The sequence below is a fragment of the Dinoponera quadriceps genome, unplaced genomic scaffold, assembly GCF_001313825.1.
Source record: "Dinoponera quadriceps isolate SergipeBrazil2010 unplaced genomic scaffold, ASM131382v1 scaffold163, whole genome shotgun sequence".
Taxonomy (NCBI): domain Eukaryota; kingdom Metazoa; phylum Arthropoda; class Insecta; order Hymenoptera; family Formicidae; genus Dinoponera; species Dinoponera quadriceps.
The window spans coordinates 201,872-224,781 of NW_014554384.1; the positions used below are offsets into that span (position 1 = coordinate 201,872).

The 22,910-nt window shown below is 45.2% G+C and overlaps 2 protein-coding genes across 3 annotated transcripts in view; one reads left to right on the top strand and one right to left on the bottom strand.

Annotated features, from left to right (window-relative positions):
- Positions 1–22,910, top strand: part of LOC106748061 (RNA-binding protein Musashi homolog Rbp6) — a 728,960-nt gene that overhangs the window by 97,995 nt on the left and 608,055 nt on the right. The gene's annotated exons all lie outside the window — the stretch shown is intronic.
- Positions 7,109–8,160, bottom strand: LOC106748078. The gene is made up of 2 exons (XM_014626279.1): positions 7,624–8,160; positions 7,109–7,249 (listed from the first exon to the last, which is right to left on the bottom strand). The coding sequence occupies exon 1, from the start codon at positions 8,142–8,144 to the stop codon at positions 7,626–7,628; it is 519 nt and encodes a 172-aa protein (XP_014481765.1). The 5' UTR covers positions 8,145–8,160; the 3' UTR covers positions 7,109–7,249; positions 7,624–7,625.

A 22,910-nucleotide genomic window follows, 5' to 3' on the forward strand; every position in this document is an offset into this window, starting at 1 on the left:
CGCGAGTCCGGAATAGGCATTTTTTTTCCTCTCTTTCTCTCCCTCTCTCTCTCTCTCTCTCTTTCTCTCGACGAGACTCGCGCAACGGCGCACAACGGCCGATTTTAATAATGAACGTTTCGGCTTCGTCGCTTTCGCGCGTGTGTGCACGCTCTCGAAAATATACCCGGTGTAAATCCGACGGCGCTATCGTGTCGAACCATGCAAATTTTCGACACGCAAGTTTTATGGAATGCAAAACGCGAGCACGCCGGAATATGTATTTCGACCCCCATTGCCGAAACGGCAATTCCTTCTGGCTACTGACGTGGTTGCCTGCGAGCGCGCACGGCGACGCGAAAATTTACGACTTCATCCGCCGCGATACGAAAGCCGCGTGAAACGAATATTACCCGCGCTCTCTCGTACTTATGCGTGCACAATTTGATCGCGATTTCCAGTCCCCGCTTGGAGCACTGCAATCGCGAATTGAAGCGCGTTCTCATGTGACGACGACGTCCCCCGATCTTCCTCGAATGAAAGAAAGAAGAATCCCCCCCCCCCTTCGCCGTTTTCCTTTAGAAATCTCTACGAAATTTTCCAAGGAAACCTCGGAAAATTCCATCTGCCAAGAGCTCGTGCGAGTTTTTCCTTAGCGAAACTTTTCCCCTAGCAGTCGTTTTATCCCGGGCGACAAAATTGTTTCCCGCTCTAATTACGAATGATTCGTTAATTTGGTAAGCGTCAAATAAATTTTATCGCCGTCGCGACGAATATACAGCGGCAAACTTGCGGTTTCGCTGCAACAGCGAAATTATTTTTACCCGCGTAGAAATTTAATTTCCCGTCAAATTTGAACGTTGTATGTTCCATCCTTTTCCGTTACATATTCTCTTTACGCAACGCAATTTTGCCAATACGGAATGCATTCGTATGCGACTGATACGCATCTTATTTGGGATGCGCGCTCCACGGAGGCGTCATTCGCGCTATTATTGAATTGCATTCTGTTGCGCAACCACACGGAATTGACCGGTCTCCGTGGTTTACAGACGTGTTAACTAATTAACCAACAAATTAGTAGCATCTCGTCACTGCCGTTCTCAAACTTCGTGAACGTTTAGCAACCGCGGCTCGCCTCACCTCGCCCAACCCAGCCTCGCGTTTCGCGTTGTACAGGCGAACTTTACCTCACCGGGAATTGGTTCTTCCTCGCGGCTCGTAGAAACGCACTATTTATTTTAACGAGTGGCGCAAGAGCAACGTTGTTTCGCGGCGATTTCGCGTTTCCGCGCGCGGCGGATCAACTTATTCGCTTATATATTCGCCTATATTCGCTTTTCCCTTTCCGCCCGACGCGATCGATACGCGAACGCCGGACGAATTCACTCGAGATAAATTCATTTAACGGTTTAAGAAACTCCGATTATCCTTCCGACGACACCGACGATCGTGATCGCGCCTCGTCAGCGCGACGCGAGGTGACGAGTTCCGCTCGCGCGGCTGCACGAACAATCGAAAATCATTAAACGACGCGGTAAGAAATTGAATTCATAATTACCGTATTCTCGTCACGCGACTCTCGAACGGTCTCATTTTCAGCAATTAACACAGAGCACGTCGATGATGACCGCGCATCACTTTGCGCGCCGCGTCATCGCATTCACTCTCTAATTAGCCGGCACTTTTTTCCCATCGCGTCTCCGGTGACGCGGAATGATGCTGTTTGATTCGAACGAAGGGTGTCTGATTGAATCGAGGGAGGATTCCATGGCAACCGCGTCGCAATCAGAGGTTAGAGCGTTAACTCGCTCTCGCCATGGGCATCCCGTTGAGCGCGCGAGAGGTCGTCGACTCTTTCTCAGCCCTTGACCTAGACCATGAGCTTGATTTGAGTCTTACATCATGACGAGACTCGGTGTCTGTTGCTCTGTTAGTCATGATATTCATACACAGAAAAAAGAGCATTCTTATTTTGAGACAATATTTGACTAACAAAACATCTGAGGATGAACTTAACCTGAGATAGTCTTAAATATAAGATTTGATTTATATTGTGAAGTGAAAATTGTTCATATTATTGGAAGAGGATTAACGTACATTTAATTCAAATGTAGAATTATTCGAAGTAACACTTTTATCTTTTTGATATAATTTAAACAATGTTTTAACAAGACTTACTGTTTCCGGAATAACTGTAATATATTCTTATATATGAAACAATAATCTCATCGATTGCAGTATGTAAGTCTTGAATTGATATTTAATTTGTTTTCCTTGCACCGTCGAACGATTCGATCGCAACTCTTCCTTCTAATATTTTGCATACATCGTGAACATGGCATAATTTTCAGATCCTTTTCGATCGCACATTCACATTTAAAACGGGTACCTTCAATTATCCGCGCGTCGCGCTCGGATGGAATCGAATCACTGTAAACGAGCCAATGCTACGTTTCCTACATTGTTGTCACGGATTCGGGTTTCATAATTAGCGGACATGTTATCTCCGGTTGTTCGCAATTAAGTGCAGCCCGCAAAACGAGCGCGATGCGCGTTTAACGCGATCTAAAAACAAAATTCGCATAACAAGACGATTGTTTTTCGGCTCGATCGTTTCCCCTTCCCTCCCTTTCAATTCTCACCACTCTGAATTGACGAAGTTGTCTCCAACCGAGAGCACGACACGAACATGCGGAGACCCGCGGATAAACGGAGATATTTCGTCAATTTCAACGTCCGAAAGCGGCATTGCTGATCATTCGCTCGACATGCGTCGCTTCTCAGCCCGAAGTTGTTCAATCACTCCGAATCAAACCTAAGGCGACGAACTACTGATAAGATAAATGCATACATGAAAATTAAAGTCCATCGTCAGATCCAGGATTGTGCCGTAGATTTTGAGATTACGTCTACATGGATCATTTACGTATTGTCTATATGATGTTTTTATACGGACTTTCTTCATGCTGACTAGCGCTCGGAATTATTTGCACTTTCGAAGTGATATGAAAGATGTACATGCTATTAGTATACAAGTGTTCTCATTATCAAGATTCTTCGAGCTTTTAACAAAAGCAAAATAAGAAACAAGCTTACGAAATGTAAAAAGAAAGAGCTATTCTATAACGGTTCATATATTACTCGTTTCATAGATAACTTATTATATATTATTATATATATGTTACGTTGTTTACGCGTAAACGTAAACTATTCCCGAGTCGAAATTTTGGTGTCAAAATAGATTGTCAAAGGTAGTATTAAAATCCAGTCTGCAGAATTAAAGGTTCGAAAGAGGAGTTAAAATGTGTATTATCAAAACAGATTTTTTAGTCTACAGGCCGTCTAAATCGGTGCAAATTAACATTAAGAACGTCAAAATTCCGACTCGGGATATATTTAACGCGCGAACGGCCAACCCTGGTCAAATCGACACGTCGTTCTCGCGTCGTGGAGCGATCGCGGAACGTCCGGATAAGGTGCGCGGCGCTACGTAAATCTTCACGCCGACTCGGTCCCTCGGCTTTTTCATTGTCGGCGCAGTTTCTGAATATGCATGAGGAGCGGCGCGATAGCACGCGGGCGGCCGTGCCATAAACTTCGCGTAAGCCGTCGAAATCTCCGGGCGCGCTTCTCGCTCAACTTCGTCGTCGTCTCGTCGTCGTTCGCGCGAAGCCGCGTAACCCACCGCGACCTGAAAACGGAAGAAACGAAACGGACGGACAAAAGAACGCGTTCACCGTTCGTCGTCCTTTCTCTCTCCTCGCTCCGTAGTTTTCAGTCGACGCGAACAAAAGCGCCTTCGTGCTTTCCCGACCAAGTGTAAATCGGATCTTAATAAGACCGTCGTGCGAGCGCGCGCGCTCGAGAGAGAGAGAGAGGAAGGACGTCGACGTCGACGATGTGGATGTTGCACGACGCGTTCTTCGGGTTCCATTATCATACGGCACTGTGTCCCACCGACTGTGTTCACGGCTGTGACACAGATTTCCACGACAGACGTCGAGCGAGAACACCGTGGCCGTAGAGCCGACGCCTGGCATGACACAGTAGCGGGGGGTTAACGCACTTTAGAGGCTATGGGTGTTAATTAATTTTGCGGTTTCCTACTTTCTTACTTCCTCGGATGCTGCGAAAATTGAGAATCAGTCAAATGCTCTCCCGGAGAAGCGCACTGAATACCATTATTCGGAGTAACTGATGAAAGATAGATAATCGAGTCGGCTGTGAGGTCTCGAGTCGCCGCGGCTCGCATGTTTCATCCGGCATTGTCACGATAAAAAAACACCGTCGAACACCGTGATGTCGAATGTTGTGGCTATGATGGATGTCGAGTCAGCGTGAGCACCACGAGCAGGTGTTTTACCGTCTGTGTGGCCAACGATGTACAGCCCAAAATCGATGAAGATTCCAACGCAGACTAGTTTGATTCATCTCTTCAAACTGTAAAGGAGAGCCGTCAAAACCGATATATCATTTTGTTTTTGGGCTCTAAGGTCTCACTGAAGGTGTAAAATTACAATTTACGCGTATGCATGCATACCAGGAACACTTCTCTACCAGCAACAATTCTCAAAATATGTGGTAGTTTTATGAAAATTCTTACATATTTTATCACCATATTTCACCACCATCGAGTCAATTATGTAATGTCTCCAATTCCTGTGTTTATTATCGAAGAAATGTTTGTGAATTGCAGATTTCCTTCTATTTAAATGTAAATATGCAAATTGTGTCTTAAAGTTTACAATCAAATAACAATTATAAGGCGAATGAGAGCCAAGATACGGATGTTGTGAAGAGTAATGAAATCTTACAAATATCGTATGAAATTTATCGAACGTTTCGCTCCCGAAAATTTGGACCATCTTCAGCTAACCTCTTCCGTTTGTTTCGACCTCTTTCGTTTATTTTCTCACTAAAAACATTCGTCGTCGCCTCTTACTGGTTTCACATATTTTTTATAATCGAAGAACGACTGTACAAAGTAAGTTGAACGTGACAGTAAACGTCAAAACAGATACGATGAATTGTCATATGCGATTACGATCGCAATCGGCCGAGACACGAAAAAATAAGTAAGACGAAGACCGGGCCATCGCGTCTCGCTAAGTGAGTCATTATCACGGGAACGGGACGCGCCGACGACGACGTTGTCACGCCGAAAAGCGGGAACTTTACTTTCATTAATTAACTCAACCGCTGTTTCGTAATCGCGCGGGGAAATCGTTAAACTGGGACAGCGTGTAACGAGCAAGCCCGGAGAGTTTCGGGGTGGTCGCCGTTTAACCCTTTCGTTAGCAATGGCGGGCCATAGCAGCCCCTCCGCAAACTGTTCACTTTGTAGAAACGGCTATGGCAGTTCCACGGCAACTGACATCTCTATGCCTTTCACGATTTCCGGATGCGGTAATTGTCGCGGAACACCGTCCATGCTCCGCCACGAGGTTATAAATACAAGATGTCCCGGCGAGAGCCCAGTCGGCTCTCTGTCTTTTCGCAAAAATCTCGAGGGAGAAATTAGAGACAGCGAGATGAGGTTTATTCGGATTTAAGCGGGTGATGTAAAATTTGGACGTTTAATTGCGCGCTCGGTAGTAGTGATAGTTTAACTCGCGTTTGAAGACCCTTCGTTTTAACGACGACTCCGGGATTCATCTCTGTATTTCAATTAAGGAATAATTGACCTCACATCCGCCGGGACGGCTTTCATTTTATTCGTCACCGGGTAACAATTGTAACTATTCGCGCAATGAGAGACGCTCCCAAGACCTTCGGCGACGCTCAACGGCGATAATTATACTTCTCGAGGTTCGCTCACATCCGGTTGCGATCACGAATGTCGCTTCGATGATATTTCACATTTTCTTCCCACCCTGTCTACCGTTGAACGGGTAATCGCGAAGCTGGGTGGGTGCGCATCATTCCGCATATTTCCACGATCGATTAGACTTTTACGCTCGTCAATTAAAAACCACGCCGTACACCTGCCGGGGTCGTCAACCGTAGGTTTCATTAACGTGTCCGTGCTATAGTACGCCGAAGATATTCGTGCCTGTTCTCGGGCCGGGCAATAAACTAGCGGCACGTTATACGAGGCACCTTAGCGCCGCCGCTGCCGTCGTCGTCGTGCTCGTCGTCTTCGTCGTCGTGGCACGATATATCCCGTAAGCGGATATGTCGTGCGCAAGCCCGAGAGATCCTGGACGATGGATGGCCGCGCCGATATGTGCGCCGACCCAACGCCGACCGGCAATAAAGAGCGCGAAATCGTGTCCCAGCCGCGTTATTAATGCGGCGAGCTATCGCGCTCGAGCCTCGCTCGCAAGTTCCATCTCTCTTCCATTCCTCGCTTCGGGGCCCTCTTCCTGGCCGTGCGATTTATTGACCCTTTAAATCGGGCCGCGAGGACCTCTCGCGGCGCCCTTAACCCTTCCCTCCTGTTCTTCCCCAGGTGTCGGCCGCGTAGGTGTCGGGCCGAGGGAAGGTCCGCCAAAAAAATCCTCTCGCGCTATTTTCGGCGACGGATTTGATTGGGTACTTACCATTTAGCGACACAAGCGTTATCTTGTCTTTGCTATTGAATATGAAACAAAGACGAATACTTTAGTATTTTGTATGCGTCCCCTTACGCCGATGTAATAAAAAAACGTGATTAATTTAATTATTGAAAAACGAAGCGAGTCTTATAAATGATAAGCGATCTAAAAAGCACTCAATTGGTGTAAATGAAAATTTAAAACGTTGCAACAAAGACAGCGACTACCAGAAGAATAAACGATAACATATGAGAAAAATACAAGAAAATGAGCGATAAAGAAGTAGTAAAGTAACGATAAAAATTCTTGTTGATATTTTCTTGGTTATTTTTGTAACAATCTGCTGTAAAGGGTCAATTTACGAGGATATAAATATATATTTATAACAGACTGATGCGATAATACAACGTTAATTTCAACAAGAACTATTGTTAGCTTTAAACAGTCACATTATTTAAGTGGTGCCCATATATTCTGTGTGTTTAAACTTTAAGGGGTTACACCACAGTAGAGAGCGAAAATTTAACGTTTCATTGCGATTTTTTTTTAAGTGGAAGGAAAAGTAAAAGAGTAGTTCTTTTTAAGGATGTTGTTAAGCATGTTTTGAAGTTTTAAAAAAAATTTTGTTTATTAAAAAATATTACAAAATGGCTGCCCAACAGCCGTTTCTGCGGAACGGTTTTTTTTGGAGGGGCTCCGCGGCACGCAGTAGAAGTGCAGCAAAAATTAATCTGGAACAAAATAAAAAATTTTTTCTTAAACTACATTAGTATAGCTATAGAAATACGTAGGGGATTTTGAATATATTCATTTTTGTTAAATTGGCGAGCATTTGAAAAAAAAAGTGCATTTTTCTACCAAAAAACGGGCACTTATTTGTACCTAAAAAATCGAAATATTAACTTATCGAAAATCGGCTACGTATTTCTATGCGGAATGTTGTTTTAAAGATGTGATATTAATTTGGAGTGAAAAAATAGAAAATTGTTTGAGTTATGCTGCGTGCCGATTTGAAAAAACGTGTTTCGAGAAAAACGCGTTTAAAGTTTTGACTCGTGTTTCAAACATAATAAAATAAAAATTTGGATTATTAAAAATTTTTTACCTTTAATCTGCTATTCCAGCACCGTAAAGCTGACCTTCCAGGTTGCTAAACTCCTCCTCGTTTTCTTTCCTGGACGCTTTTATGCTGGAGCGAGCCTCTTTCGCTGCGTCCGTCAAAGAGCGGTCCGCGCGTTGTATTCGAGCAGCGTCCGTCTCTAAGCAAAAGTTGTAGGATTGTGGTCCAATGTTCATGTCCATCACTTTCATTATTCTTAAAACGTTTATCAGTCCATCATTAAAATTACAAACAGCAATGTCACTTGCTATTTGTAATATTTTCTTTCCGCTTGAATAATTTTTAGGAGCCAAGTGCCAGACTGTAGAATTAAAACTTTCGTTGCTGTTCTGCGTATAGCCTCCCAAGCAACGATTCAGCAACTCGTCACGGCTCAAATCCTCGTAGATTGGTCTGATGGCTTCAAAAACTTCGTTCGATAGTGCCGGCTTATGATGAAAGGAGTCTAAGGAACCCGTTGCTTGCGCCTTCTTCCATTCGCACCAAGACTCTGAGCATTTTTCCATTTTTCCTATTTGAGCCTTTATGGCTTGCATACTCTTTCTTTCACTCATTGTAACTCACATAAATGTCAAGGCTACAAATAACGTGTGAAAAATTAGCACTGCAAAAGAAAATCGTGATTTCGAATAACTTCCACGCAAAATTTACGTCTCCTCTCAACATCAAAGGACGCTGTACTAACGTACTTTGTGTTCAAAATGCTTGAAAATGTTTCTAACGACATCTATTAGTGTATTAGAGAAGTTAGAAATCGAATGGTAAGACATAATGCTGTACCCGACAAGCAGGTGTCGTATTTACCGCAGGTAGTCGTTTCGGAGCAGTCGGGAGGGGTCGAGAAAGAGCTCGAAATTTCAATGAAAACGATTTCTGGCAGATATAAAACCGTTTGTCTCTTATTCTAGAGGGTTCAAAGGATTTTTTAAGCCAATAAAAAAAGAATCGATTTTTTGAAATTTCTACTGTGGTGTAACCCCTTAAGTTGAAATGCAATAATGATTAAAATTTATTTTATCACTTTCAGCGTTTATATTTACTGCGTAATTTGCAAGCTATGTATTTATTGTCCAAATATGTCAAGAAATATTTTTAAAAATATGGGTTTTCAATATCTAAAAATGATTATTTTATATTTCAAACATGTCTTCCCTCAACACACGGCTTATAAATATTTATAAATAAAAATGAAAAGTTTTGTTTGCACATAAAACAGGAATAAATTAAAATATAGGTCAAATTGACCGCCGCGCGATCGCTTACGGCAAAGAAGTCCACTTACGAGTTAAGCGGAACCGAGCATGTTCCTCGGAAAACGTGATTATCGCGAAAAATATAATTCTCGCGTCCTTCCGACGGCGGATGTAATTCTCGATAAAATCCGAAGTATCGTCAGCAGCGGTGCGAGCAGCGTAAGCGGAAAAGTAAGTGTTTTCCTCGAAAAATATAATTATCTCCGCCATATGTCGCCGGGGTTTAAGCTTTCCGGATGCTTCTCACTGCGCAAGTGGCCGTTGATTACTCGTTATCGCGCGATGCGTGAGGTGAATAAGATTCTCCGATCGGCCTTTCTTCACCGTGCGCGCTTTCATGTCGCAGGCGTCGGCGCACTCGAGAATCGGCGTATGTGTTAATAACTTATTCACTCGCGAGCCTGTTTATATTCCGCGAGATCACGTCGAGAGACGAAAATACGGGCGGGGAGACCGGCTCCGAGAGACCGAGACGCACGTGGAGATTGACGTCTCGGCGGGCGCGCGTATAGATCTCTCTCTTTCTCCCTCGCTCACTCATTCGGACACGCCTCGACGCTAACGATATCGACTCTACCCGCCCGTTAAGCTCGAAACTTCAGTTAGCGGAGTTTCATGCGGCCGACGGATTCGATAATAAAAGCTAGCAAGCCGACGTTTACGACTGCATGCGACTACTAGCACCTCGCCTGTATTTCCACGGTGTAATACGTACGTATCACTTACGCCGACAGTTACGCCTTTATTTACGACGACGACGTCGGCGGCGGTGGCGGCGGTGACGTAGCCGCGGTCGCGATAAAAATCGATGCGCATCGACATGGCGCGGCGCAACCCGCGTGATTTTGCGCTCGGCTCGATTTCTTATTAAGATACCGGGGCTGAACCTATGGACAGCCTCGACACGGATACGTCCCGTAGATAAGGATCGGCCTCTCCACAATGGTCGCCCGACAGAAACGAGCTTCTGCTGTCGTCGCATACAAAGAGGCGCTTTATGAATGAGCACCTGCAGCTGCGCGCCGACGCCGCGTTCCGATAACGTGTCGCTGCTTGATTAACCTTTTACGGGGTATACCACTTGTTACGGCAAAAATATCGCGGCTCGCGGGAATGTCCGCGTGCGAGTAATTTGACTGTGAAATTTACCTCCCCTCTCTCTCTCTCTCTCTCCCGGCCTTTCGTTTTCGTTTGTCGCGGACAGCGAAAAAGAATTCGCGGGAGCCGCGAGCACGATTTTCTCTCTCGATTCGCGCGTCTCGGAGCGAAAGAGACGGCGAGCTCGTCAGGTTCAGTTGCGACGAGACTTCGCTTTTGCCGGTACAAAAGTTACTTTTACGAGAGTTATCTGGGGTTTTTTTCCCGTCTCGAGTAACCCGTTAAACCGCGAATACGTCGGAAGGATCGCGGCGACGCGTACGAATCGGACACCCTGTACATGCGTAAACCTCCGGCTCGCGGCTCTATTCAACCGGCGGATACATGTCGCATTAATTATATCTCTGTCAATGCGCCGTTGGACCGAAGCAGCGTGTCAGTAACCACAGCCGGCCATTGTTCGTCGGGCTAGTTGGATACCTGGCGGTGGCCACCGCGGGAATTGTTGCGCTTATTAGCTTCGAAGTGCCTGGGTCGACCGGCGTCGTTGAAGGTATAATATCGCGGCGCGCGGATATAGACACGCGCTCGTCCGCCAAATAAAACATCCGATCGCGGATAAAAGGTACTTCGTCCGTGACGCATTTAAATGCGAAATTACGAGCGCGACATTACGCGAGAATTTATAGCTGTTTTATGCGCGGTAACCGTCGCGTTTTTCTCACGCGTTCCTCAAAGAATTCCGAATTTCCCCACCGAGAGGCATCGCTCTTCAAGATAGTTGTATCGCGGAGTGCCGTATTTCCAGTGGCGCATCAAGGGGCCATTCATACATTTTGTATTTATCAAAATTACATTTCTATGTATTTATTTCACTGCCTAAATTATCATTTGAAATGAAGTTGAGATAAACATGTATAGGGTATTCGACTCAAGGTGGACCATCCGTCGCATATTTGTAGTTTAAGTCAACGTGAACGAAATACAGCTGTTGTACTTAGCGACAGGTTCAAAGATCGAGGTTCAATCTACTGATGCCTGTCGCTGAGTACAACAGCTGTTATGTATGTCGCAAACCCAAGTGTGTTATTTTTACACGCATAAACGTCTGAAAATGACACATTTGATTGAAGTTCTTTTCTTGCCGTTTTACACTATGTTGTTTAAAACGTTTAATCGTGTTAAATTATAAGTTAGCGTGTCCGGTCGTGTTAAATGACATGATTTAAAACGGCAAGAAATATGTAAGAAAAGCCTCAGTTTTTGTATAATATCATTATATTTAGTCCTTAATATCACAGTAATTTTTCATTAAAATCCTAAATATAATTTTAAAAAAGTTAAAAATTACCCTCAAGAATATCCCAGCTTCCGAATGTTCAATCTACCTATAATTGTCAATAATTGAGGCATATTTAAATTTATATATAATGCAAGTTTCAACGAATTTTCAAAAAACTCATTTTGTGCTAGTGTTATTACCTTAAGCGATAACCGGCCGAAACTTGCAGAGATTAGCCAGTGCAGCTCGAGGATGGCGGTAACAATGTTATTACTTTCGAGTTTATTGTCGTTCGGGGAATTCGGATTTAGCCGATTCGATTGACCTTAAGGGCAATCGATACGGTCCGCCGATAATTAATCACAATTAGTGGTATGCACGATGCGCCGAGCAAACTGGTCGATGCGTCGCATGCGCCGTGAATGATACGTTTGATCATTTAACGCAGCTCATATCTGGGCCGCTAATTTCATCGAAGAATTGCGGAAGGGGGGAGGGGAGGTACGTATCGCACCATAAAATCATTTGAAAGAAGAAACGTTACAGACTCGGAGAATAAATAGTCCTTCACCGAAAATACTTCCGTTTCCACCGATACACCAATTGAATCGGCTTTACGAATCAGATCGTATTTCTGTCGCATCTCTGGCACTGCAAGTCTCTTAAATCCGAATTGTATCGAAAAATCGATAATCCATTCCCATGAATACACGATTGTTTTGGAATTTAAGAGTGAAGTCACAACTGCTCCGTGTGTGTATGTGTGTGTGTATGTGTATGTGGTGTGTACGTCACGCGACATCCACGTTCGTTCGACGTGGACACACACACACACAAATACATAGTACAAAGTTCGTAGCCGAGCCCGAGGTTACCTCCGCTTCCGCGTTCCGAAGCCGGAGTTTCCCGGCGTCGCGTAATAATTGAAAATCGGCCCGGCCGGCGCAATATTTTCCATAGCGCGGCTCGCCGGTCGTTCGTCCGTTCGTTCGTTCGTTCGGTCGGTCGGTCGGTCTTTTGTAGCGGCGCGCTAAAAAGTGCGCGACGCAGGAAGATGAAAGCCGGGAAAAAAGAACGCGCGGCACGACCGTGGGAGAGCAGGACGAGGAAGGATAAAGGGTGGCAGGGCGGGGGGAGTGAACCGCGGATAAAGAGACGCGCGCGAGAGGAGAAGGAGGAGGATGACCGCGAATAAAGAGGTGGAGGTGGCGGAGAGGGTGAGGACCGGTCGAGGGGGNGGGGGGGGGACGCGCTCGTTCGCGCGCGCGCACGGGCTGCGCTCGGGCTCTCTTCACTTTTCATCCAATATTCAACAAAGGTTCATTCAATTCATCCTTACACGCTGGCGCATGAAACACCGCGCGACGTATGCAAATGGCTGGTGACAAATGATCTTGTTATTCCCGTCGCTCCTCTCGCGCTCCCGGCCGCCGTGTCCGTTCAGGCATTATACGATGTCGTGCGTCCCTTTGAACCCCGGGCGCCGGCATTTCCCCTGTGCGCTCGTCGTCGTCGACGACGCTCGATGCATTCGCGCTCGCGCGTCGCGTTCCGCGCGTTCGAGCGTGAGCCACGCTCGCGAGACCGGAGCGAATAGAGCGAAGACGAACGGGACTCTCGTCGATTCGCTTTGGACGCTCAATGAGGATCCCCCCCGGTGACAGAACCCGCAGGTAATCAACCGTTCCGATTTTCGGCTCTCAGAGACGTCCCGAGGGAACCCTGGGTGAAACGCTATTTGTTTCGATTTTTCGCTTTACGAGAAATAAATAATACAAAATATAATAATAAATCGTACTAAAATTCATTAACCTTCCTTTGGCACGTTTTTTCATTTCTCGGTTAATTTGTGATTTAAGCTTGACCTGGTGATAACGTAAAAATTATGTTTTTCTATTGATGTTAATTATGAAATTTTGAAAGAATTGAATTTTATTACTCCAAAATCATCAGTTTAATGGTTAACCATGGATAAGAAACACAATTTTAATTTAAACACACAATTTAGGCTTTAAACTGCGAGCGTTGCTAATAGACGTCAGATGAAAGGTCCTTGCCGAACACTACCTAAAGGCGTTCGACGCTAACGCTCTTTGGATTATACTTTAATTTCTATTTAATTAACTCTTCGTTAGTCGTAATATCCTATAGAACACGTCCAGGCTACAACTTATCGTCGTTGCTATACGACTTCAAGGTCGAATTCATTCTTGTCAATGCTTCTTCTTTGTTCTCTTTGCTTTTCACTATTTTTATGTACTTTAGTGCCTGGTCTATTAGCCAAGTGCTAATGAAAGAAAAATTGTTTCAAGAAGCAGAGGAAAATAACAGAAAAATGAGTGTATCTGTGAGATACATTGCGACCATTCATGGGAGAAAAATATTGCGACTAGCGGACGGTTTAACAAGTTAGTTTCTTCGTTTCTTTTATTGAAATCGTTTAATTTTCTAAACACATAATTATATATTTTACGTTTCGTTGATTATTCTTTTAATTTTACTTCAAAAATATCAGTCTAATTTTAGACATAATGATTATTTATATTAAAACATATTTAATAAAATTTCAGCGGGCCGTTTTTAACACAAGATTTTTCACTGTGTACTTACGTTTATCTAATTTACTTTTTATTAAAAGTTCCGATTTTTTCGTCGTGTCTCGATTTTTCAAAGTCGATGTTCTGTAATTGATCGAGAATTAGCCATTCTATTCGCAGAGTCGGTCGATCACTCGCGCACCAAGCGAGAGGCGGGTTCTGTCATTTCGTCCGTTCGTTCATTATCGTTTCGTTGAGTTACTATTTTCTTTCTCTCGTGGTCTTACAACGAGAGACGCGTCTTTTCTCTTATCCGCGATATTGGAATCGTCATATTTTAAAATCATGCTCGACAACCGCTACGTGATGTATGATTTACGCGAGTCGGCGGTGTTACGCGTGCGTATACGTGTCTCTCTGCCTACGTGGGTGCGTGCGCGTGAACTTACGAGTGTCACTCTGCGCCGTAAGCTGTGTACATAAGAATACTTCCGGGACGATTTGTCGAGTGTGTCGACCAGTCATGCAAATGAGGCGAAATGAGTCTTATACGCGTCGTTAACAGCGGAAAATAAGATTTAGATTGCGCGCGCGTGCGCGCTTGCGAGCGAGTGTCTGTTTAATCAGAGGGAAAGCGCCGAGAAGTGGGCCGAAGTGTCCACAATCGGCGTCGTAATCGAGTCGCGCGGCGCGCACTCCGGCGCACCAAATGGAAGAGTGCGTACGGCGTCGGGAGAAATTACAGGGGAACGCCGAAGGAGTCGCGACACCGAGAGATCGCGCCGTTTGCAATTCCCCGCCTCGCCCCTCACCGCGTTTTTGCGAGCGCACGCGCGCGCGCGACGTGTAATCTTCCCGGACGTGACCGTGGACGCCGTCGGGAATTTTTCGCAGAGGGCCGACGGTAAAAACGGGTTTTCGTTCCTTGCCAAAAGAACGAGCCGCGTCTATTTCGAGACGGTTCGCCAAAAGTCACGAGATAGACGCGCGCGAACGCTTCGATCTCTATCCGCGTTTCTCGCTTAGTCACGACGTGGAGAAAAAAAGAAACGATCTAATAGCCGGCGAGCATTGGAGAAGCGCGCTGAAAATTATAGCATGAGAAATACAGAAAGAAAAAAAGAGAGAGAGAGAGAGAGAAGAGAAACGGGATTAATAAAATATTTTATTCTTCCATTTTTTCCGGACGACAGAAAAAGTTAATTACAAAAATATATAGACGTATAATTTATCGCATAAATCTGTTACATAAATTGTATACTTAATGTGCTATATATATATATATATATATATATATATATATTACAATGAGAAATACGGAGAAAGAAATAGAATAAATTGATAAAATGCATAATTTGTCTTTTTTTTTCTGGAAAATTGCGAAAGTAAGATAATTGCAGAGAAATATTAGGTATACAATTTATATTGCATAACAAGTATGATATTCGTACGCGTTTCAAGGATTTAGAAACGCGAGCAGGAAATTGCAAATGTACGTAGGATAAAAAAGCAGAAACGTAGTTCTTAGGATGCACGCCAAGCTCGGAGTTAACAGCCGCGACCTAACGATCATAGCTGGGCACGAAAGTTAACATCTGTATCCTAAACATTTAGTGGCACTTAGCGTATTCAACGTTGCACGTTGAAACGCGATAGCACGTAGTACGGCTGGCGGGTGATATATCGTGGAAAAGAGAACGGAACGAGCGAGCGAGTGAAATAATATCGGCGTTGCGGTTTCGCAATGCGACGTACGATTCGCGATCGCGCGATAATAAACGTGCGTTTTTACCGAGTTACCCGTTTTCGCGCGCGCGTATCAGAAGATATATGCGAAACTGATTATTTCGCGTGCCGTCGCACGGCCCTATCTTTCCTTCCTCTGCGGATCGCGAGAGAATCTCGGAGAAAAAGCCGCTCTCGCGCGCACGCGCGCCAGACGTATGTGCCCTCCGATATCATATCGAACCTTTCCGCTCCCGGCGCACTTTTTCTTCTCCTTTTTTTTTAGTTCCCTTTTATTTTATTAAAGTTATTCCGCGAGTGTGCGCGCGCCCGGGACTTGGACGCAACTTTTTTAATATTCGCTGCGTCTTCGCTCGGAGGAGAGCATTTCTCGTTATCCGGAAAATCGCGAGGATAACCTCTCTTCCTCCCCCTATCTTCCTCTCTCTTCTTCCTTCTATCCTTCTCTTCCTGCCTGTCTGCCTCTCTCCTTTTGAGTGAGACATTTCCTAAGGACGCGTGCGTATTTCAAACCGACGAAGAGATGCGAACCGGAGGGGGAAAGAAAATTATTTAGCCCCCATTAATGTCAGTCGCATTTACTCGTCGGGACGTATTCCCTTCGTCTTTCTGCCGTCCTTTCCTTCTCACCTTCACGTCCGCTCCTCTGTCTCGATTTCTCCCTCCGTCCTTCCTTCTTTCACTCACTGTCTCTCTCTCTCTCTCTCTCTACTTCTCTCGTGGGGCTTCGGTTTCTCTCCTCTTCTTGCTTTTTCGGGGCAACGTCGACGTCAGAAACCCGCCGCAGCTCGTTATTTAACCTCTTCGCTCGACGACGACGTCAACGACGACGACGACGACAATGGCGGCGAAACGGCGGATTTGATTTCATTCGTTTCGCGAGAGAAGGATAATATTATGTTATTCTCGTAACTCTAATAATAACGCGGCTACTTGCGCTAACGACCTAAACGCTTATGCTAGTTAACCCAAAGTGCCTTATATACGCCGCGGATATAAGCCCGCGCGCCGCAGTCGTATATTAGTTTCCCAGAAGCGTCGAGAATTCGCCCCGGCTAAATGAAGGAAAAAAATACGCCCCCGGCAATTTGCCCCGCCGAATGATAAGCCGGGCGTTTTCAGTGCGTAATCTTGTCGGGCATTTATTAATAACACTCGGCAGCTTGAAAAGATTTCAGCGCCGCGCCTTTAACCATTTCGGGTATCACTGACTGTCGGTGTGTACGCCTCGGCAATCCCCGCGCGTGACTTGGATATATTATACAAAGAGGATTATGAAATCACATATTTAGACGCGCGATATTTTTACGCATTTAAGTGTTGAAGAGGGTGCGATGTATTTACGTTGTTATGCATCTCTCGCATTTTCTCGCGACGTCCCCCTACAACTGCGTGTTTTAGTGGTGCCCGAACTCACGTGGACTCCTCTTCCGTTTCCTCCTCTTTCCTCACCGAGTTAGACGGGTTAGATGATTGAAGTATGAAAACCGACAAGTAGGGAGTTCACCGCTCACCAAATTCCGAGCCGGTCAAAAATTTGAGCCGGCTTTGTCGCGGATATTCCGCTCGCGTCCTTCGATCTCTCTTTCTTTATCCCGCTGCTCCTTCTTTTTCTTTCTCTCCTTTTCTTTTCCTTCTTCCTCCTTTTCTCCCACACTTTCTTCTCTCTCTCTCTCTCCCACTCTCTCTCTCTCTCCTTATATTTCTCATTTTGTGAGGCGAGAACCAATATTTCCTCGCAACGTCCGCATCCCGGCTCGGGAGGAATCGAGAAGGGAACTCCATCGGCGCACTCTTTTATAAATATTTATCCTCATTTGAATCCATCGGGGACTGAGCTCTCCTTCCCAACCCTCTCTCCTCTCCGCCGTTCTGCCTTCCTCACTCACTCACTCGATCTCTCTCTTGTTCGCGCCCACCCCGTCTCTGAGGCCAAACTCCCGGGCGTGTATTTGTTCTTGCAAATCTTTTATACGTTTCGTACGCGGATTTGCATCCATAACGGCCATGGGCGACCCGAACCGGCTCTTCCATCTCGGCTTCGTCCCCCACCATCCTCATTCCTCTCTTTGCCCTCTCGCCGTCTATCTTTCCGTCCCCCTTTTTCCGCCGTTCGTGATGACGCGCTCGAAATTCTCGTCGACGACTCCGTTTCTGTCCGGGGGGAGCTCTCGCACCTTTCCGAGAAAGTGGGGTTCGGTACCCTCGTGCTTTTCGTGTCGTTGTAATTCGTCTTTCTCTCTCTTTTTGCGTTCTCCTACCGACGTGTGCTCGAACAATAATAAATATTTACTTTTACATTAGATAACTGATAATTCAATTACGTAAATATTCAATATCAAATATTATGCACATTATCTCCCTCGTATAACACATTATTAACTTGGTATGACGTGTGAAATATTTATTCGCTGAATATTTCACGGGATATGTATCATATAAATGTTTATCTATTGAATAAAACAAATCTACTTAACAAAATAAACGACGGAGAGAGAGAGAGAGAGAGAGGGAGAGGGAAAGAGAGATTCCCCCATGGCATTGCACCCAGCATCGGAAATCTCTTTCTACTCCGATCGACATTGCGATTCGCGACCTTCCGTACGATCGATCGATCTTTTCGGGAAGGTGCCGAGCTCTTCGAGCGGTAGAAAGCGACGTGAGACAGCCGTGCTCTTATTGTTGCGTCGCAAAAAGACGACGCCGCGAAAGAAAAAGGGTCGTTTCGTCTCGCTTCTGCGTAATTGATTTCTGGTCCGCGATCACGGAAGAGAGAAGCGCGGTATGCACTTTCTCGTGCGGCCCTCCGGCGCGATTCCCGAGGATATCATGGTCGACCTCGGTCAACGGCAATGAGCGCTCTCTTCTGGCGCGCCGGCACTCGGCGCACTATTACTGTCTTTCCGAGAATATTAATTACATGGCGAACGAGACGGGAAAAGCCATCTCGGGCTTCGGGGAAGCTCGCTTGAGGTCGAGACGAGAGCCGGCTTAACCCTTCCCGTTCGAGGTGGTTTACTTTTGCGTTTAACCCTTTCGCTCTTGCCGCGCTCGCAAACTCGCCGCTGCAATATTTAAGCGGTCCTAACTCACACGCGGCTCCCAGCGATTCGCCGGATAATTACTTTACTTTTATACAAACTGCGCCAACTTTCGCGCTTAATTGAAATGTAAATATTTTATTTTGCATCGACGTCGACGTAGTCGTCGTTGTCGACGACTTCCTCTTTTACTGCGCGCGCGACGCTTTCTTGCCGGGCGAACTTTTCGGACGAGGCAATGCGAGAAGAGAGAGATGCAGCATGTCCGTCTCTAGACGAATCTATTATATACCATACGCTCTCTCTTTCTCTTTCCTATATTTTAAAAAGACCCACCCGTTCCATCACTTCCGGCAGTTAGTCTCGTCTTATCTGTTCGCGAGGATAGAAGTTGAGCACCATCGAAGCCGAAGGAAGTCACGAATACGACTCCTGATGCACTTTCCTCTCTCGTTTCTGCTCCGAACGCTCTCGAGTTCGATTATACGACCTGGCCCGCCGTCCCTGTCTGCCTCCGGTTGCCTTCATCTATCCGGCAACCCTTTGGCGTCGCAGGTGCGTGCGTGCGTGCGCGTATTGAATTCGCGCGTGAACCGGCGGATCGATCGATCTCGTTCGCGAAATGTCACGCGAAACGAAGATTAATGCTCGTGGAATCGACCGCGTCCATTGTCGTGGGTTTTTCGATTTTGACGCCCGCCGCGCAGGTGATCGACGCGGTGATAACGCGAAGGGGCCGACGGACGCTCGTTAAAGAGATCACCCCTCCGCGTCAATCCTCAAGGCCAGATAGGGAGCGGCGTGAAAGCGACCCCGAGCATGTTTTCATGTCACACTTTCAGCTACACAGCGCATGTATATAAATAAATAAGCCCGGCTTAGCTCAGCGGTAACACGTCCGACGCAACGCACACCTTTTACCCGCTCTCCCGGAATAGAGCGACACCGCGGACAAGTTCGGCGCGAGAAGGAGAGGAAAAAGGAAGGAAGAAAAAGGAAACCGAAACGAGAGTGTGAAGTTACATTGTACATTTTGTTCCGCGGATGCCTTACCGTTCGTTAAATCGATGGTCGCCGAAAGTTTCCGACATCCGTTTCAGCAGAAAAACAGCAAAAATGCTAAGAAAAATAAATAAGAAATCGATCTGCCAATCAGTGGAATAATACATATATATATGCGTCGTACATAATGAAATCAATTATTCGATTGAAAATGAAATATTATCACTGCCAGATAATAATACTGTTTCCCATCAAACAACATGGTTTTCTCAACTGAAACCAACATTTTCGCTCAAACAAAATAATATTTGATATTAAATTATATCGTTTATATTAAACAAACCCAAGTCGAATAAACACATATGTTAAATCCAAAGGAACCGTTGCTCTGCGTAGCTAGAAACGGATGGCGGCTGATCAAGAATTCTCACAGTAACCATTTATCTATCGAACGACGAGGTATCCGCGGAGCCTATCAACTCTCGGGCTAGGTCTCCGGGTAACGCGATGTAGACGGGACGAGCGTAGTAGCCGCTTCTTACCGTAATAATATGTGACGTCGCGTTTCATAGCGCCGTGCGCGATCGCAGATAAAAGCAGCTGTAAATAGAATTATCTCGTCGGCGCGATCGAGAGACGAGGAGAGCGCATCGCGCTCGTTCGTTTTCGCTGCTTATCCGCGGGCTCTCGAGTTAACAGCCGAGGCTAATTCGCTCGTTCGTCGCGAACGCGCAGCTCGCGGAACATATTCCCCGGCTGTCGTTATGGTCTCTCTCTCTCTCTCTCTCTCGGGTCGTTCAGTGTTTGGCTGCGGCCGACCTTCCGCGCAGCGTCCCGACGCTACTTAGCGCTTCCGCTTCCGGGCGCGGAGCACCTCGTTAGGAGCGGGCCGACGGGTGTCGCGTTGGCACGTACCCCCGAAATTTCGCGAGTATCCCCGATCCTTTCCTCTCCCATTTCGCATCTCGAGTGCGCATGCGCGCGTGAGGGTAAAAAAAAGAAGACGAGTAGAGGTGGCCTCGCGCCTTGCCAAAAACCGAAATGAAGCGCGCCTCGGGGAAAAGAGCAATGCGCCGTCGTCGGCGACGACGGCTGCCAGAGTCGTCGTCGTTGTCGTCGTTGTCGTCGTTGTGGTCGTCGCCATAGTTGTGGTTGTTCTCGTTTTCTACCATGGTCGCGAAAACAAAACAAAAATTGCGGTAGTCGTGAGACCGGAAAGAATAAGAGGGAGAGCGAGCGGGGGAAAGACCGTAGGGAGGGGTAAGGCGGGAGAGGCCTAGATTTATTTAGGAGTGCGGGAGACGGAGTGAGAGAGGCTGGTGTTCTCTCGCTACGTGCGATAGTGGGATAGAATCCTCTAAGTGCGCTAAGCTGGAAGATGCGGTAATATAAATATAGGAGATGCGAGAGAGAGGGAGAGAGAGAAAGAGAGAACGGAAGAAGCTTCGTACGGCTCGCGCTAATAAAATGACGATAAGCGAAAATGAAATGTTACAAGGAAATAGCAAATGGTATTCCAACGGTTTTAACATTATACATATATTAATAACGGTGATAACTATACTAATGATAATAATAATAATAATAATAATAATAATAATAATGGAGGAAATTATATTACAACTCCCTATTTATATTTTGTATAATAATATTGTTAATAATCAATATTTTAAATTGAAAACTTCGCGATTACACTCGTCAAAATATTGTTCAATTGATTTTATACTTAAAATTATGAAATACTTATTACTTAGAACATTATTTATAAAAATGCGGCGACACTGCATAATGAATCAAAGAGAAACAGGAATGGTAATATCCTCCTCCCACTAAAATAATTTTAAAAAATTGTGTTTTGTTTAAAGAAAATATGTTTTCATAAAAAATAATTAAAGTTGCTACCTGCTTAGCAACTTGTATATTCACTGATGGATATACTATTATTAAAGATTATGGAGATACTAAGGATAAAACTCGGGCTTCAGACAAAATTTTTTACAACTACGCGTCATATTGAACGGTTGAAAGCTGCCGAACGTCGATGCTCTTTCGAATCTCGGGAAATGAAAATAGGTCGGAAAGATGAGAAGCTAGCTAAATAGCTGATTAAGTGTGAGCAATTTAAATCTCTATACTTAAACACAATTTGAAACTTTAAACATGTTTTTCTCGACCACACTTTTCAAATCACGTTTTTCAAATTTTTTAACAGAAGTGATAACGCAAAAACTATTAAAGATATCGCTTTCCAATTTTAAATGCTTATAAAAAACATGCCTCTTTATAAAGTGGACTACAATGAAAGCCATATCTATAATAATACGTAATAAATTTTGTTATTGCAAAATAAATATCGCTATTTTAACCGAAGTAAATCGAAATATCAATTTTTAAAGGCCATCATTTTGTCAATGTTTGTGTTAGACCATTGGTGATCCATTTCATGAGTACGCTCATATTGATTGAGAAAATTGTTTATTTATTTCTTTTAGGTCACACAGTGATTCTCAATCATATCCGTGATGTTGAAATATTTTTATTCGCAGTCTCCGTCTTATTGCTACCTACAGTTGTTCTACGGGATAATTAACATAGGATATTACATACGTAAATGAATCGACCAGAAAATGAAGAATCGCTTCGTAGTAAACGAGAAAATATGATCACGTGAACGAATATATATATATATATATACACATATATATAAAGTATATCTCATATTTACATACATACATAGATGTTTCTCAGTAGGAAGGAAGAGGGAGGAAGGCGGGTGGAAGTAAGTAAGAGTAGAAAGACCTTCTTCTCCTTCTGAACCTCGGCGGTAATGAAGCGCACCGCGGAAAATAAGCGAAGAGACAGAGAAGGAAACTAGGATCTGAGGGGAAAGAGGGAAAGAGAGAAAAAGGAAAGCACGGTGGATAGAATGGGCATCGAGGGGGAGCGAGAGGTACACAGTCGAAAGAGAGAAGTAGGAGATAAACATAACCGCGGCATCGGCTTCGGTGCCAGCAAGCCGGTCGCTCCACCGAGGAAACCGTCGCTGAATTAGGGAACTAAAATTTCCGGCTAAGGCACCGGCGCTGGTCTTAGCCAAACCCTACGCGGATACTGATGCCTACGGGCGAAGAAAAATCCGAGCCGTCGTAAAAGTCGCCTCTTGGCAGTCGTCTGGACGCCATTTCGGACGCCGTTTCGGCAATCGTGTTGCCTTAGGCGAAGTCCCTTACGATTTCGCCTAAGGGGAGAGTGGTCGCGAAGGATCCTCGCGAGAGATATCTAACCCTTTCAAGCTCCCGTCCCTCTGTGTGAG

Bases quoted from the DNA above. Each gene is read 5' to 3' on its own strand.
- LOC106748078 (XM_014626279.1), bottom strand. From the start codon at position 8,144: ATGGAAAAATGCTCAGAGTCTTGGTGCGAATGGAAGAAGGCGCAAGCA.